Source organism: Pongo pygmaeus, chromosome 5 (assembly GCF_028885625.2).
Source record: "Pongo pygmaeus isolate AG05252 chromosome 5, NHGRI_mPonPyg2-v2.0_pri, whole genome shotgun sequence".
Taxonomy (NCBI): Eukaryota; Metazoa; Chordata; class Mammalia; order Primates; family Hominidae; genus Pongo; species Pongo pygmaeus.
In genome coordinates this window covers 128131413-128150728 of record NC_072378.2, presented here as the reverse complement: position 1 = coordinate 128150728, position 19316 = coordinate 128131413, and the positions used below count along the sequence as shown (strand labels likewise).

Sequence of the window (19316 nt, the reverse complement as noted above, 5' to 3'; positions counted from 1 at the left end):
CACCAGTTTTTGCTCTGCTTCTCAGACTCTCTTTTGGTGCCAGTTACTAACCCATAAAAGCCTTGAGGGAAAAGAAGTGCAGAATATGGAGTTCCTCTAATGGTTCTGCTCTGCTTTACAGGATCTTGGCCTCTCATGTTCTGCGCCCTGACAGCTCTCTTGTTTCCTAAAACACCTTTTTAAAAAAGTATACAGCTCTTCTAGGTGCCTTTGGTAGGAAACATGGTCAGATACAAGCTCATAGCCAGAAATAGAAGTCTTTGAATATTTTTATTTTGCATATTGACTAATAAGTGGCCTTTACACACCTAAACCATTGTTTATTTGAAGGATGTGCTTTTTTTTTTTTCTATTTTGTTCAAACTCCTTTTTGATTTACAGGAGTGTTTCATAAGTTAGTTGTCAAATATATTATTAGTTTTTTCCTTTAAGACTTCAATTACTACTCAGAAATAGTTATTTTCTTATCCTTTTCCAGACATTTTCCTATTTTTTCCCCTCTGGTTTATTTTTATTTAAATTTAATTTTAAAATGTATCTAACTTTAATTTTATTGCATGGAAAGTTAGGGAAATTTTCTCCCCAATTATTTAACAACCATTTGTCGAATAAAACATTCTTTCCCACTGCCTCGGAATTTCACCTTTTTCAGATAGTAAATTATTATATACAGTCTAGTTTTTTAAAAAAATTCTCATTAATCTATTATTACACCTATAACATGCTGTTCTAGTGACCGAACTTCAATAATTCATTTTACTACCTGATGGTTTAAGTACTCTTGAACTCATTGCTCTTCTTTGTCAACCTTATTTTGGCTGCTCACATCAGGATTTTTTTGCCTGCGTGTCAGAAGTGATTACGATCTGGTCTAAAGCAGTAGCAGTGGGGATATAGAGCAAAGACAGAGTGAGTGGTACTGAGTATTTGCATCTATAGGGCCTGATGGATTTAACGGCTAGAGAAAAAAAATGGCATCTCGCGTGATTCTAAGCCTTCCGGCTTGGGAAACTAAGAGAATAGTAGTGTCATTAATCAAGATTGAGAATACAAAGAAGAAGATTATCACAGAGGGAGCGTCATCTGTCGTGAGAGCAGAAGCAGATGGAGCCTAGGTAATTGTAAGAGATTGCTGATACGAAATGGCTGTTTGGCTAGTAGGATAGAAATTTGACTTGGGAATATTAAAAAAAAATGAAATCCAGCTTGCATTCGATATCAAATGAAATTTATTGTGGCATCAATTCTAACGGATTCATAATTTTTAAGGAGCAGTCCACAGAATCCTCTTTCATATATTCATCCACACGAAATACACTACTAGGCTGTAAACTGTGGGGAGGGGTATGGAAGGCAGACAGATCAAGGGTAGCAAATTTTTGGACAAAAAAGTTGCCAGCGAGGAATTTGAATCTAATAATAGTAAACCTGTTGATGTGGTCAATCGTAAATTCTACTTTTATAAAGAAAGAAATGAAGCTGGACTGATTATTGAAAATGTCAAATAGGATTACAAAGAGTTGAAACAGTTTTATAAGCTCCATATCAAAACTAGGCAGTATTTATCTTTCTAGGTCATTTACATGATGGCCATGGTAGAACTGAGATGTCCCCTGACCCTCTGTATCTGGCTATGCTCTCTGCAGCCTAAGGCCAAAACAATTAATAGATAAGCACGTGGAGTTTGGTTACTAAAGAAAACGTGTAGATTCCTGTCATCTTTCAAGTGTATACATACCAACCAATATTCTTTTTTTTTTTTTTTTTTTGAGACAGGGTCTTGCTCTGTCATTCAGCCTGGAATGCAGTGGCATGTTCACAACTCACTGTAGCCTCAAACTCCTGGGTTCAAGTGATCCTCCTTCCTCAGCCTCCTCACAGCTGGGACTACAGGCATGTGCCACCATGCCTGGCTAATTTTTAAATTTTTTTGTAGAGACAAAGTCTCACTGTGTTGCCCAGGCTGGTTTTGAACTCTTGGGCTCAAGCAATTCTCCTACCTCAGCCTCCTAAAGTGCTGGGACTACAGGTATGAGCCACCGTACCCAGCCTCAACCAATATTCTTTTACTTTACCTTAAAGAGACTTAGGAACTACCACTTTAATTGTATATATTTTAAATATTGTTTCAGTTACATGAAAAAACAGAGAGGGGCAGGATTTTGAAGAGATCAATGTTCATGAGGTTTCTCCTGCTTCCTTTGACAATGATCATTTCCCCTCCTAAATTTCAACAACAAGATCAGAATTGTGGAATTGTGAACTCGGAAGAAATTATAAAATTTATTGGACTCTTCTACTTCATCTCCATTTAGTAAATAAAACAAATGAAAATCAGAGAAGACAAGGCTGACGTTAGCCTGTAAATCAAAAGCAGAACTAAACCCAGAAAACCCAGGTTTCCTGACAAGTAATTTTAATACTTTCTACTATAGTGTAGAGATTAGAAAACTCATTTTAATGTACTTTGTTAATTTATTGTATCATTTTGCATATTCTATCCCTACCCTACCCTCCTTTAAGATTCAGCAAAATTTTTAATGTGGAAGAATAAAAAGTGGTTTCGATACTCTCTTCAGAGTATAGTATCAGAATTCTAAAAAGAGCTGACACAAAGCACTTTTATTACCAATTTTAATGTAAAGGCACTGACAGTATGCAAATAAGGCACAAAGCCAAGCTTTAGAAATGAACTAGAGAGATAATGAATTCACACGGTGCCATTGTTAAGATTAGACTTTAGTCCTATGTTCCTGTTCTTTGTTGGTGGGCAAGCCACAAGCAACTCTGACCTCAGTTTTGCTACCATAGTAGATGCGCACCTGGATTAACAAAGGACAGAATGCGCTACTTAACACGTCTCATTTTTTGGGCAGTGTCTGTTCACCCCACCCCCATCCTGTTCAACTTCAATGTCAGAAGGAAATGAAGCCACAATGTGAACAAAAAGAGCTATAACATTTTTGTCTCCTGCTTCCTTCCTCCCTCTTCACTGTCCTCCCCACATAGAGCTACTCCACCCCACTCTGGCTGTAGTGTGACATTCCTGCCTGCCTGAGGAAGAAATGGTGAGCAAGGGCTGCAATTGCAGACAAGTGTCACCCAGAAGCCACAAGTTTCTGTGAGCACCAGGTCTACAAACTACCCAAGGCATAGCAATGGCATTATCACTGGAAGAATTCATCCACTCCCTTGACCTCAGGACCCTACCCAGGGTTCTAGAAATCCAGGCAGGCATCTATTTTGAAGGTAAGCACTCTCCAATACCTTTACTGGCTAGAACATCCTTGTAAAGTATACACTTTTGAAAATTAGACGGGAGAATTTTAACAGTGAATATGTGAGTTCTGGTAAAGGAAAGGTGATCACAAAAGAGAGAAAGTAATGAACTGACCAATGAATGGTCAAAAGCCAATGGTGTTGGAAAGGGGAGAAACTAGACAGGACTCGGGGACAGACAGAAATAAGGAATTGAGTGAAGCTTCTTGAGTTTTCTGTAGGCCTTGAATGGTGAACTATTTCTGCCTTTGCTTTGAAATTGGTTGTAATCAAGAATAATAAATTTAGTTATCAATATTTATGTTTCTACAATATAAAAAATAAAATTTAGCTTGCTAAAACAAAAGCAACTATCAAAGGCACAGTGTTTAGAAAGAAGTATTTCCAAATATTTCCCAAACTTTTAGCTTCTAAATGTTGCTTATACCAAAGTTTTTCTCACTCTGTAGTAGTCTAACTCCAAATTCCTTAAATAATGAAAATTTTAATTTGAAGGTATAGAAATTATTGCTACAAGATAATTTTTAAAAAATTGATTTTGAAAACTCAGAGTTCAATTAAACTTATTGAATAATAAGATAGTGAGTTTCGGTGTAACTCACTATGTTAATTCAGGTAAAAGAACATTAAAACCTCCAGTATACAACCTAGAATCTTTACGTGGTTAGTTTGAATACATAGAATACAATGAATAATTTTGTAGGTGTATTTCTGGCCTCAAGAGCGGTAGAATTGAAGCAGTTGTAGAATCAGCTCAAGACAAAACTACCAGGAAAATAACTTAACTGTTGATAGGCAGGCCTTTCTTGTTCACAGACAAAATAATGTATTACATATTATGTTGCAAAGTAAAAGAAAGATTAACACGTCAGCTCCAGTTTATATATATATATATATATATATATATATGTATATACATACACACACATACTTGCAGGTGATGAATTGATATGGGCTGTTATCAGCTTAGTGTACAGTTTTATTTAACTAATTTCTAAGTTGATTTTTGGAATCAGACTATGTTTTGCCGTGTATAATCATATTATCAATGTCTCTATTTTTAAGCCAACCCCAAATCATTTTTTGTCTCATGGTTTGTGTTTTTTAGGCTTTATGTAAAAAGTCTTTCTTTATGTCTACTTTAAAAAGATATTTTCCTATGTTGTTTTTATCAACTTTACAGTTTCATATTTTGCATTTAGTTTTTAGTCTGTTTGGAGGACAATGTTATGAATTGTACAGGGATCCAGTTTTAGTTTTCTCTGTACAGTTCACCTGATTTCCAGGTACCATTTGCTAAGCTGACAATCTTTCCGCCATTGATTTTTGTTGCCTCCTTTAAATCATATTATATGTTCACCTCTGTATCAGTCTGTCTCTAAAATATCTCTTCTATTCCATTAGTTTATTTTTTTCTTAATTGCCCCCAAACACACTATTTTTGTAACTATGGCCTTGGAATGCGTGTTAATATAGAAATGATGTATAGACCAATCCCTTGTTTTCAATCCTTTTTTCCTAAATTGGCTTAGATATTCATAGACGTTAAAAATGTTTTTATAGATACATAATATATATACATATTTATGGGATACATGTGATATTTTGATACAGTGTGTAATGATCAAGTCAGAGTAATGGGGATATTATTCACCACCTCAAACTTTTACCATTTTTTCATGTTAAGAACATTCCAATTCCACTATTCTAGTTATTTTGAAATATACAGTAAATTATTTTTAGCTATAGTCACCCTATTGTACTACCAAACACTAGATCTTATTCCTTTTAACTGTATTTTTGTACCCATTAATCAACCAACCCCTCTCTATCCCCCTCCCACTACCCTTCCCAGCACCTGGTAGCCATCATTCTACTCTCTATCTCCATGATATCAATTTTTTTTTAGCTCCCACAAATTAATGAGAACATGTGATATTTGTCTTTCTGTGCCTGGCTTATTTCACTTAACCTAATGTCCTTCAGTTCTATCCATGTTGTTGCAAAAGACAAGATTTCATTCTTTTTTATGGCTGAATAATACTCCACATTTTATTTGTCTATTCATCTGTTGATGGACATTTAAGTTGATTTCATATTTTGGCTATTGTAAAAACATGTGAATGCAGGTATCGCTAATATACTGATATCTTTTCTTTTGAATATATATCCAGCAGTGGGATTACTAGGTTGTAAGTAGTTATATTTGTGTGTGTGTGTGTGTGTGTGTGAAAACTTCACACTGTTTCTCATAGTGACTGTACTGATTTACATTCCTATCATCGAGTATAAACGTTCCCTTTTCTCCACCTCCTCTCCAACATCCATTATTTTTTATCTTTTTGATAAAAGCTATTTTAACTGAAGTGAGATAATATCTCATAACTTTTTAAGTGAGTTTTTATTAAATCAATTGATTCTATAAGAAATCTAACTGGGATTTTTATTGGATTTATTGATTTGGTAGATTAAGTTGGAAAGAATTGACATTCTATATTAGGTCCCTCTATGTGCCCAGACCATCTTCTTCATACCTTATTATTTTACTACTATGGTTTACTTCAATTAAGAGGGAAAAAAACTAAATACCTTGATCATTTTCACAATGTAAACACATTCATGTAACTGCCACCCTGGTCCAGATATAGAAAATTCCAAGTATTCCAGAAGCCCTCTCCTGTGCTCTTTCTCAGTCGTTATATACTATCTCCCTCAAGTGTAACCACTATCATGACTTTTGTCCATTTATGACCCTTACATAATTGGAAAATTACAGTATGTATTCTTTTCTGGTTGGTATATCTGTTTAACATTATATTTGTGAAACTAATCCATGCTGTTTTATATAGTTCATTCATTTTCAGTGTATGTTATTCCATTGGATGAATATACTACAATTTATATATTAATTCTACTGCCAATAGGCATTTGGATTATTTCTGGCTTGGAGTTTCCAGTAATTTTGTCATGAAAATTCTCATACATGTGTGCCTACACCTATATGCATTATGTAGGGCATAAAAGTAAGTGGGATTGCTATGTCATATTGTATATGTACATTCACCCTTGGAAAGTAATGAAAAACAAGTTTCTTAAGTAATCCAATTTACTTTCCTACAAGCAGTATATTTGTGTTCCAATTAACTCATATGCTTAGTAACACGATATTATCAGTCTTCTTAATTTTAGTCACTCTGGCAAGAGTATAGTGGTAGCTCATGGTTTTAGTTTTCATCTCCCTGATGACTAAGATTGAGCACCTTTTCATTTATTTCTTGGATTTTGGGAAATACTCTTCTTTGCAGAGGTGGTTTATATTTCTTGCTCATTTTTCTGTTGAATTTTATACATTTTTGTTATTGATTTGATGGAGTTTATGTGTATATATATATTTGGGATATTTACTCTTTGTCAGTTTTCTGTGTTGCAAATTACTTTCTTAGTCTATAGCTTCATATTTTATTTTCAAAATTGTGTCTTTTAATGCACGAAAGTTTTCCACTTTCGTGTTAGTGTAGTCAGTTTGTATTTTCCTTTTTCTGTGTTGTCAACAATTTTTTTCTTTACCCTAAGTTCATGAAAATATCTGTTATCTTCTAGAAATCCTATTGTTTACCTTCACCTTTAGATCTGTAGTCTACCTGGGTTTATGTTTTTGTATATGGTTTGAAGTTGAGAGCAATATTTATTTTTCTCTTCTATAGAGTCAATTGGTGCAGTGACATTTATTGAAAAGCTGCCTTTTCTCTATCATCTTACTCTGTTAACCTTACTCAGAAATAGTGTCCATACATGCCTGGGTCTTTTCCATTTTATGCTGTTCTATTCATCTACTTGCTATCCTTAAATCAGTTTTTCCTGTCTTAAATAATGTGGATATGCAATATCTAATATGTACTTTCTATTAGATTATATATAATAATATGCTACAGAGCCATTGTTCTCAAACTTGGTTGTGAATTAAAAATACCTGGATTGATTTTAAAATATAAATGCCTAGGTTTCTCCTCAAGAGGTAAAGATTTAATTATGTAAAAGGTAAGGCATCACCATCAGGTTTTGGAAAATCTTCCTGATGATTATAACACACAGCCAAATTTGATAACTACTACTTTAGAACAAGTTCTCTCAATTTATTATTCCTCTTTAAGTTTAGCACTTTGAATTTTCACATACATTTTAGAATTAACTTATCAACTTCCTCAAAAGTCCTCCTGGAATTTTGATTAGCTGTGCTTTGGTTTGGAGAAAATTGGCATCATTTTAAATTAAGTCTTCTGACCCACTAATCTGGTATAGCTCTCTAGTTATTTAAGTCTGTTTCATTTCTGTCAATAACATTTTATAATTTTTTGTACAGATCTTGTATTTTTTCTGATTTATTCTTAGTTATTTGATTTTTTCATGCCATTTTAAATGGTATCTTTAAAATCATTTTCTCTTTGTTGTACTTATTGAATTTTAAGAATATATCTTTAACATTTTGGATATGTTATGTATACATTTGCATCGTCTGTGAATATTGATGGATTTTGCTTCTACTATAACACTGAATAGAGGTAATGATAAAAAAAGATCTCTGTATTTCATTCATGACCACTGAGAGCAATTTTCAGTAATTCACCATTCATTATGTTTGTTTTAGGTTAAATTAGTTCTAGTTTTCTAACAGGTTTTAAAAACTTGAATATACATTTGACATTTATCAAATATTCTTTTTGTAACTTTTATGATAATTACATAGGTTTTTTTACATTAAAAAAGTGTTAAACATGCTTTTAATTGTGGAACACAACCAATGGGGTCACATTTCACTGAATTTGGCTTACTATTTTTTGTTGTTGTTGTTAGAATGTTTGTATCTCTTTTAGGGAATGATATTGGCTTTTAGTTTTTATTTTTTTGTAATATCCTAGCCAGGCTTTATTATCAAGTTAGTTGAACTTATGGAACTTCTTGGTTAGAGTCTTTTGTTATTTTCCTGAAGATTTTATGTAACTTTGGTGTTATCGCTTATTTAAATATTTAGTAGAATTTTCAATGAAAGCCTCCTGAGCTGAGATTTCTAATATAGCAATGTTTTAAATTATGACTTCAATTTTTTAATAGTAAAGTCTTTTCATACATGAGCATAGTTTTTCTCTCATTTAAACAAGAGAATAAAATATCTTCTACATAATTTATCACAGTTTAAAAAAGTGTCTCTATAGAGTTCTTATGTATCCTAGGCTAGTTCCTAGAATGCACACACACATACTTATATCGTGTGTGTGTGTATATATATATATATTGCTATATTGAGATCATATTTTGTCTGTTTTCCCATTAGCTGTCTCTGAAGTGACGAAATGCAGCTAAATATGATTAGTAATATTTATAAATTCCCTTGTTAACTCTAATAGTTTATATTTTTTATTTCACTGGTTTTCTTAAATAGATATTAATGTCAGAAACATCAAGTTGTGTCTCTTTCTTACTACAAATGTTTTTTCTTACCTTTTTATTATAGGCTAGAGCCTTCAGTATTATATCAAGCAATAGTGGAAATCCTTGTCTTATTCCTAGTCATAAAGAAAATCATCTAAAGTTCCTTGTTAATATATTATGTACTAAATTTTGGTGATTAACCTTTACTCAACTAAGGAAGTTCCCAACTATTCTTTGCTTTCTAGGAGTTTTCATAATAAATAGGTATTGAGCTTAATCAATGATATTCCATCATTGATTAAGATAATAATGTGATTTACTTTCTTTAGTGTGTTTATGTGAGTTAACTTTGAAGATTTTTCAAATGTTGGAGGATCCTTTCATATAAATATATGTATTATATATAAATGTATATTTTTTCATATAAATATATATTTTCATATAAATATATGTATTTTCAAAAAGTGTATACTTTTTGAAATACAATGTAGGAATTTGATATTATATTTAGGATTTTTACATTTAATCATAATTAAAATGAGCCCATAGACTTATTCATTTTAAATTTAAGATAACATCAGCTTCCGAAAATGAGTTACATAATTTTTGCTATTTCTTTTTTCTGAGATAATTTTCTAAAAATAGGTTTAACAATCTTCTTAAAAATTTGTTAGAGTGCTCCTGGATGACCTACTAAACATGGATTTTTTTTGGAAAGAAGTTAGAATTTGGTTTTGTTAATATTCTCTATGTTTTGTTTCTTTTATTTTTTCTGATTCAGTCTCGTTTATTTTCTTGTTTGTCTGTTTTCTCTCTTGCTCCTTTTCCAGCCTCCTATGTTGAATTGGCAGCCATGTTTAATACTTTGTTTGCTTCTTGATAAATGTGTTTAAAACTATAATTTTTCTCTAAGTATTTTTTGACTGTTTCCTGTAACTTTTGCCATGTAGCATTTTCATTATTCCTCAGATCTAATTATAATGTATTTCTTTTTAAATCCAATAGCTATTAATTTTGTTTATTTAGTGATCATATAAGATTTTGTTTGCTATCCTTTTGCTTTTAATTAATAATTTCATTGTATTTTGTTGGAGATTGATAGTCTTTCTTTGGAATTGATTGTGGTTTCCTTTACTTTGTGGTATGAAACATGCTCTACTTTGGAAATGCTTCCTGTGTGCTAAAAAAAAAGTATGCTTTGTTTTTTGGTATAACACCTCTCTTTATATGCCAAATAGCTTGAGTTTTTATTTGTTTTGTTCAGATCATTTCTCTCACTGCTTATTTTTCATATGCTTAATCTCTCATTTACTTTATCTGTTGTACATCTATCTGGTTCACTCTTCATTTCTTTTATTTCATCAAAATTTTTTTGAGGTTCAGTTGTTCCATGTGCCTATGTTAGAGAGTTACATCTGTTTACTGTATTATCATCCTTTTTCCTTGATGATTTTTTTTCTTTAGGTTCTATTTTGTTGGACAATGTTACTACTCCAGCTTTCTTTTGGTATATCATTTTCTAAGCATTTGTTTCCAATATTTTGGGGTTCTATATTTTGTTTTATGTGGAAGGAAACATATTCTTTGTCCTCTTTCTGCCTTTTGTCTCAGTTCAGTCAGTGGAGCCAGGTTCCACCCGTCCTGTGGTGATGATGACTCTGTGACAAATTTTGGGGGATGGGAGGTTTAAGGGAATTTGAAAAAGGCTGATGTCAAATCATGTGAGGTTCTGTGGTATTGGATTGAATACTCCCCGTTGACAACCACAGTGATAATAGGGAGAATGTTCTTCACAAGAACATGTTGCTCAAGCATTTATTATTTTAGGAGCCCTATTGATGTAAAGCGTTTATGCACTATTGATGTGAAGCACAGAGTTGTGGGTTATAAACTCAGGACTCCGCCTCCTGGATAAGTTATAAATGAGAGGTGATTCCATGGTCAACTTAAAACATTGAACATTTGTCCTCTGTTACAAAAAATAGGTTTTATCATAACCCTGAGGTATGATGTGAAGATTAATTGAGCTATGGCATATAAAGAATTTAGCAAAATGACTGGCCGAGATTAATCTTTCAGTAAATCATAACTATTATTATTATTACCTTAATGCTGGTATATTGTAAAGAAACTGGTCAATTATTTCAAAAATTAAAACAAAACTGATCTGAATTTTTCTGCTGTTACATACACCAACATAAATTGAATATGAAGAAAAATAGTAAAAAGTAAAACATTAACAATGAAACCATTTAAAGAAACCACATAAAAATGTGACACTGAAACTTTACAAAGTGAAAAAATTAAATTTATAAAATAAAAAGCTTCCTTATTCCAAAAAAAACCCAAACTACATAAATGTGGAAGAAAGACTAACTCTACACTAGGGGAGTATTTACATAATATATAGCAGACAGACTATAAATATCCTGAATGTATAGGGAATTACTAAATAATAATAAGCAAAAGTGAATATAAAGATGTAAAAGGCAGTTCACATACAATACTAATATTAAAAAATTCAAATCTACTATCAAAAATGCTAATGAAACAATAAATCATTATTTCTCTTTCAGGTCACAGGTATTAAAAGATTCACAAAAGTTATTGTAGGCATGAATGTGTGGAAAGGAGCCGAGGCACACTTGGTAATGTGTAAACAGTTACAGACTTTTTAGGTTGCGACTGGGTAATATTTATCTACAGAGAAAAATGTTTATAAACATCCAATCACTAGAAATTAATTTTAAAATACAATTACAAAAAGCAAAATAATGATTATATTAGAATGCTCATGGAAGCATGTTTTATAGAAAAACGCTAAGCAAGCCTAGAATGGAATAGCTTACATACATACTAATAATGCATTATCAGGCATTGTCAAAGGGTCTAGAATTACAGTTGGGAAAAAAAGTAAAGCCCTCCCCTCTTGGAGCTTATATTCTAGTAAATGGGACAAATGACAAACCTAGATTTAGAATATATACAAGTGTCATGAAGCACTGACTGGAGAGTAAAGCAAGGTGAGGTGAAAGGTGATCTTTTGATAGGGTGACCAGGGCAGATTATCTCTGATGAAATTTGAGCAGGGACCTGAATAAACTGAGGAAATAAGCCTTGCCCACATCTGGAAGAACATCCCTGCTGAAGACAGAACAAGTGCAAACTACTGAAGAGCTTGTTTTGTCTGGATAAGAAACAGGGAGCAGCCCAGTGGTGCTGAAGGCAAGGAATTGAGGGAAGGCTGGTGGGAGAAAGACTGAGGCTTGGGCAGGCCCAGACCTTGTAGGCTTTGAAGGCCAGAGTGACACTGAATGTGGTACAGAGTGGGGCTAGGAAACCCGTAGGACCCGTAAGATAATATGGTCAGGGAAGGCCACTCTGAAGAAATGATTTTGGGGCAGAGACTTGAATATTGAGAAGGAATCAGCCAAGGAAAGATCTAGGTTCTGGAGTGTTCCAGAGTGAACAGACAGTGCAGACATCTGGGGACCAAAAGGAGCTTTGTCTGTTTGAGGAAGAGAAAACATATCCCTGTACCTTGAGCATGTATAAAGCAGGGAGAAGATCATAAAAGAAGAGGTTAAGGAGTGGGCAAGAGCATTTCAAGGAGTTTGGGTTTTATGAGACGCTAATGACCAGTTTGAGCAGCAGACTGACATGACCTGATTGCCATTTGAGGAAGATCACTGGCTACTTTGGGGAGAACAGGCATTAGTGAGGCAAAAGTGGAATGATAAATTAGGAGACTGCAATAATCTAGAGGAGAGTTGATGGTGCCTTGATTTAGTGTGAAGAGAAAGGAACAGTTCAAGAGATGCTTTGGAGGTAGAAATGTCAGGACTTTCTTTTTCTTTGTCTCTTTCTTTTTCTTTTTTTTTTTTTTTGAGATGGAGTCTCTTTCTGTCACCCAGACTGGAGTGTAGTGGTGCAATCTCGGCTCACTGCAAGCTCCACCTCCCGGATTCAAGCGATTCTCCTGTCTCAGTCTCGCGAGTAGCTGGGACTACAGGTGCCCGCCACCAGGTCTGGTTAATTATTTTTTTGCATTTTTAGTAGGGATGGGGTTTCACCATATTGATCAGGCTGGTCTTGAACTCCTGACCTCAGGTGATCCATCTGCCTTGGCCTCCCAAACTGCTGGGATTACAGGTGTGAGCCATCGCGCCTGGCCGAAATGTCAGCACTTTCTAATGGATTTGAAATTGAGGTGAGAAAATGAAAAGACTAAAGGATGAATTCGAGATTTTGGCCTAAACCACTGGGTAAATGTTTGTGTATTTGACAGAGTCATGAAGGCCAGGGGAAGATGAGGTTTTAGTGAGAAAAACAAAAGTTCTGTTTTGGACATATTAAATATAAATATCTATTACTCAGCCAAGTGGATCTTTCAAGATAGGCAATTAAAAATCCAACTTGGGCACAGAGGATGCTTGTGGTTGGAATGCCCTATCCATTACCTAATTGATCAAGACTTTATTTGATCAAAAACCTCATCAATTTAAAAAAAGAGGATGCCGCTTTCCATACATGAATTTCTCTATTGATATTTATATTCCTTCCAAAGCATACATAATAATAAAATTATAAAAAAGAAAGATAAAATTGATAATATACAATTTTAATTTTTGTTAATAATATACACTATTTTTCTCACGAAAGCTATTAACTATTGTAACAACTAGCTAGTTTTTAAATTAACATATAATAATTGTACATATTTATGGGGTACATGTAATATCTTGATTCATGCATACAGTGTGATCAAGTTAGAGTAATTAGGATACCGTTCACTTCAAACATTGATCATTTCTTTGTTTTGGGACTATTCCAAATTTTTTCTTCCAGTTATTTTGAAATAGACAATAAGTTATTATTCACTATGGTCACCCTACCGTGCTATTGAACACTATGCTTTATTCCTTCTATCTAACTGTATTTCTGTATCCATTAACCAACCTTACTTCACCCCCTTCTCCCCTCTACCCTTTCTAGCCTCTGGTAGCCACCATTCTACTCTCTTCCCTCCACGAGATCAATATTTTTAGCTACCACATATGAATGAGAATAAAACATATTAACTATTAATCTATTTTTAGCAGAAGTCATATTACCAAAAATTATTGAAAATATTACGTATTTTTATTACTGAATACTGTTTTGGAAAATGCTGATTATCATGTGACCCAGTGATTCGAATGGTTCTAATTAATTTATTTTAGTACTTGTTTTGAATGACAGCTATTGAAGATACCTCATTAAGGTCCAATATACATTATATGTAATCTACTCATACAGCAGGTTTATCATTAATATTTGTGGCTATCACCCTATATGTGAAATAATCTTCATAAATTTCATGTTATGAAATAATCTTCCAAATCTGATTTTGGCAGTTTCATTAGATAGCAGTTGTATGCAGACAATGACAAGATTGTGCTAATAGAAAATGTGTCACTCTATCATTTTCTTCTTGATAGGGCCTGCAATCTTTAATTCTCAAATGTCTGTGTTGGCATCTTGTGACGTTATGTCTATTTTGTGAGAGTTGAGTATAGATAAAATTAGATTATAATAATTCTTAAATCAACTTAACTTCAACTGCATTATGTTGTAGTACATTGAAAGTAAATGAATGAATTAAAACATTTCCTTTAACTCATTTTTTGAAATTCCCAATCTATCTTAGTATGTGACTTACCATACATGTCATATGACTATCTGATGCAGAGATAAATTAGGATTTTTAATATTAAATACTAGCAACCTTGAAATTAACTAATAGTAACTCTTTCTGTTAAATATTAGTATAGTTTAGTTTTCTTATTTGGTTTATGTGGAAATGAATACGAAGTTCTAATATTTTCCACTTTAACCTCATATCTTGTAGTACTTTTTGTAATATGTGGCCCAATTTAGAGATCCCTGCAAAGAGCTAACACAATTTCTGTTCTGAGTCCCTCTCAGATTAAAGCTCTGGGTAATTATGTATGACATATGCCATAGATAAATTGACTTGTGCCTCTTGTCCTCCTCAGTTCTTTAAGTGAGCAGTTTATAACCAAAGAACAAATTTGAGGAAAAAAATGGTGTTCATCTATTCCACTTTTCCACCTCTTTTGAATACATGGTATGCTTGTACTTCCCAACCCTTTTGTGGTCACATGATCACATGACTTGTATTGGCGAATGTACTGAGAACAAAAATAATATGTATAATTTGGTACAGATGCTTTAAGAACTAGTTCATAATTAAACATATTTCATCATGGTAGACTATGTCAAAATGAAATCTTCAATAGCCTATGTTGCTAAGTGACTATAATTAGCAGAGAACATGTCCTCACCCACCTGTACTGGACATGTAGTGAAATAAGAAATATACTTTATTGTTTAATCTCTGAGATTTTGAGGTTGTTATCTTAATATAAGCTACACTTCTCTCACTGATACAATAAATTATTTTTATTATGACTGGAACTGAAGTTATTATCAACTTCAAAAAATTCAAAACCAGGCATATTCTAAAGAGAGTCATATAATGTCAGGGAAGTTACTTGGGTAATAATGCTACCACATGTTCATAAGAAAGTGATTTTATCACTCTATTCAGGAAGCATCTGTTGCTTCTTTAACTACTCTTCATACTGCTAACATTACCATTTACCCCTGTGGACTTTGTACATGTAGCCATTTTGGTGTTGATTTAAAAATTCGGCAAAAAACAAAATTGGTTTGCATTATGATCTTTTTTGAAGAGCTGGATATTAATTTGTTTTTTGCTTTATAAAAACACATGTGCATGGTTGGTAATTTTATAAATGCAGAAACGCAAAATTACCCATAATGCCACAAAACAGAGAGAAATATGGTTAACATTTTGATGTATTCTCTTGTAATTTTTATAAAAATATGAATTAACTTTCAAGAAAAGAAAATTGATGTCCAAATTCCTTTTCCCCATGCTTTATAGGGAACCTCATCATTTCCCACAACTTCCATTTATCCCCTTAGTTCAAGCCATCATAATTTACTGCTAAGATTATCAAAATCTCCTAAATGCTCTTCCTTCTTTCATTTCTAAAGTCTATTCTCAACATAGCATCTAGAATCATGGATGTCAGATTATGTCACTCCTCTGTTAAAAACCCTCTATTTTTTCTCAAAATAAAAACCTTATATGGGTAATAAGTCCCCACATTGTCTCCGCGTTGCATTATTTATCTGAGTTTATTGCTTATTAATCTGCTTCTCCTCCTAGCCATACTAACCACTTCACTGTTCCTCAAATTTGGGGATACTCTCCTGCCTTAAAGCTTTGTTCACACTTTTCATCTGGAAAACTCTTCTTCAGGACATCAACTTGACTAACTCCCTTCTCTACGAGGTTTACCCCAGCTACCTCTTTATTCTTGCAATTTTTCTACTCCCCTTTCCCTGGATTCCCTGTCTTCCATATTCTGGTCTTCATTTTCCTCTGTACTGAAGCACCTAGCTCTTTCTTACGTATAAGTTAGGTATAGCATGTTTTTATGTCCTCTCTTATTAGATTTTTCTTACAGTTTTATCAAGGTATAATTTATATACCATAAAATTCAACCACTATAAGTATACAACTGAATGGTTTTAAGTAAATTGATAGAGTTGTATAATCATCATCAATTTAAGACCATTTTCATCATCTTAAAGGATTAGCCTGGGTTCTTTGCCATTAATCTCTATGGGCATTTCCAGCCCTAGGCAACCACTGATCTGCTTTCTGTCTATAAATTTGCCTTCTATAGACATTTCATATAAAGTAAGTCATATAATATGCAGTCTTTTTTATCTGGCTTCTCTCACTTAGTGTGTGTTTGTGGTTCATCTATATTGTAGCATACATCAGTATTTTGTTCCTTTTTATTGGTAAATAGTATTTTATTGTATGGATATACCACATTTTGTTTAACAACAGTTGATGGACACTCAGATTGTTTCATGATTGGAAGTATTATGAATAATATGTCATTTTACATTTCTACCATTAATGTATAAGGATCCCACTTCCTTAACATCCACACTAAGACTTAGTATTTTCTCCTTTTATAGCCAGTGGTATCTCATTGTAGTTTTAATTTGCATTTCCTTAATGACAACTAATGTTGAGCACTTCTTCTTATGCTTATTAGCAGTTTATTTGTCTTCTTTGATCACATGTCTCCTCAAATCATTCACCCATTTTTAATTGCATTGTCTTCCTTTTATTGAGTTATAAGAATTCTTTTTGTATTCTGGATATTTGATTTGCAAATATATTAGATATACAATTTGCACATATTTTCTTTCCTTTGTGGCTTGTGGTTTCATTTTGTTTATGTTGCCTTTTGAAGCAAAAAGTTTTACATTTTGATGAAATCCAATGTATTTTTTTGGGGTGGGGTGGGGGAGGGCTCATGCTTTTGGTATCATGTTACCTAACCTGAGAGCACAAAACTTTTCTCCTCTGTTTTTCTGTTGGGGGTCCCCAAGATGACCCTCACTAATTCTCTAGAAGAACTCGAACTACATAAGCTATTATAATCATGGTTATGATTTATTCCAGGGAAAATATAGTCAGCAAAGGAAAACAGCAGTATAGGGCAGAGTTCAGGAGAAACCAAACATGAGCTGTCAGTTATTCTCTCCCAGTGGAGACATATGGACAGTGCTTAAATCTCTTAACAATGATGCGTGACAACATATACAAAGTAGTTTCAACCAGAGAAGTTCATCTATACTTTCATGTCCAAGGTTTTTTTGTGTGGAAAGCCTCATAAACATGGAGTGCCCATGGGACTGACCTCAGCTACTCAGTCTCCAGCCCCTACAAAGGTCGGACTTCTACAGTGTGGTCCAGGACCCCAAGTGAACAAAAACAGGAATTTACCAGAAGTCATGTTGTTAGCATAAACTTTCTGGTATGGCCCAATGTTCCAGATACACAAAAACACTTTTATGCTCCAAGGACTGTCAAGAGCTAATTCTTTCTTTGGAATATATGAGGGTTGAATACTCCAAGTCCATGGAATTAACCCTTTGCTGCATGGTTTTATTTTGGGAGAGTTTTATCTCTTATCTTCGGGTCTATAATCCATTTTGAGTTAGCCTGAATTTTCTTGATCTGCAAATCCAACTAATGGAGAAACTAAACCCAACTATGAATCCATTTACAAAGCATGCTGGGAATGACTGAGGTAGAAAAGGCTGTCTCTACTTGGGAGAAGTGAGGGAGTTAACCAAAGAAATATCTGGGTGAATGGTGTTTCAAGTTGAGGGAAACCTCTTTAGCAAAACGTTATGGTAGGAAGGTGTTGGGATGTTATAGGAAAAGTGAGAAACCAATGAGCCTGAAAGGAGAGGGAGAGTGATCAGAAATGATATGAGAGACAAAATGGTGGAGAACCACATATGGCTATTTTGGACATTGCAATGTCCAATGAGGAAACCGTAGATACCAAAGTAAATCAGCCAAAACCACCTAATCTAGTGGTAGAACTTTTTTCTTAACTATGAATTTAGAGAGCATGAGCCACTAATTTTTAGTTTATCAAAAAGAAAAATGTTGATGAAGCCACACACACATTTGTAAAAGTCAAAGCATAGTTGTGTTTAACTCAGCCCAAAAGTATGATGCTCAAAAGTGTTTCTTGTAACAATCTGTAAATGCCAAGAAGTTGTCATTCCCTTCTTCAGACTTAAGATTTTTAAGTACTGTATTTTGGATGTATTAAATATCGTACTATTTCTTGTTCCTGCAAAAAATATGTTAAAATTATGGAAATTATTCCTAATATTGTTTATCTATCTCCCTTCTTTTCTTTCTTCTTCTTTCCCTCTTTAGTTGCTTCTAGAAAATGAATAAAGCATGATCTTTACCCTTAAAAATTCCAAAGACTAGTAAAAGTAGATAGTTGTTTTTATTTTTTATCAGTATTTATAATACAATGTGAAAGATGCTCTGTCATAAACTGTTTGAGAACACTGGGGAGAGTATAACTCACCACACAGAAAGGTCAGAGAAAGCTTAACAAGAAGTAGTGATAATTTTGCTAGGACTTAAAGCCCAAATAGAAGATAACCTGGTAACTAAGAAACTTTCAGAATGAGAGAAAATTGTTTAGAAGGTTTTGCAAGTTTTAAAGCTCAAAAGGGGGTTCAAAAACTTCTCAGGGAATAGTAGAAAATCAGGTCATTTGTGGTCATATTTTAAATGGCTTTTGAATAATAATGAGGATTTTGAATTTCTAATCAACAGGCAACTACATAAATACATTATTTTTATATGTGTTATGGACTGAATGTATTCTCCCCCACTCCAATTTATATGTTGAAACCCTAGTGTGACTACATTAGGAGATGTGGCCTCTAAGGAAGTGATTAGGTTAAAGGAGGTAACACAGGTGAGGCCCTGATCTGATAGGATTAGTGTCCTTATAAGAAGAGACACAGAAAGCTCTCTGTAAACATGCACACATCCTTGTGTGCACACATACACACACGCAATGAGGAAAGGCCATGTGAGGCCAGGTGAGCACAGAGAGAAGGCGTCAGTATGCATGCCAAGAAGAGAGGCCTCACCAGAAACCGAATCA

At 33.6% G+C, this 19316-nt stretch overlaps 1 protein-coding gene across 1 annotated transcript in view; it reads left to right on the top strand.

Annotated features, from left to right (window-relative positions):
• The first annotated feature begins 3032 nt into the window (after positions 1-3032).
• The window catches only part of THEMIS (thymocyte selection associated), a 211352-nt gene continuing 195068 nt past the window's right edge, over positions 3033-19316 (top strand). Inside the window, exon 1 of the mRNA XM_063665703.1 lies at positions 3033-3249. Within this exon, the coding sequence (XP_063521773.1) occupies positions 3159-3249 (91 nt within the window). The 5' untranslated portion in view covers positions 3033-3158. The remainder of the gene's footprint in view (positions 3250-19316) is intronic.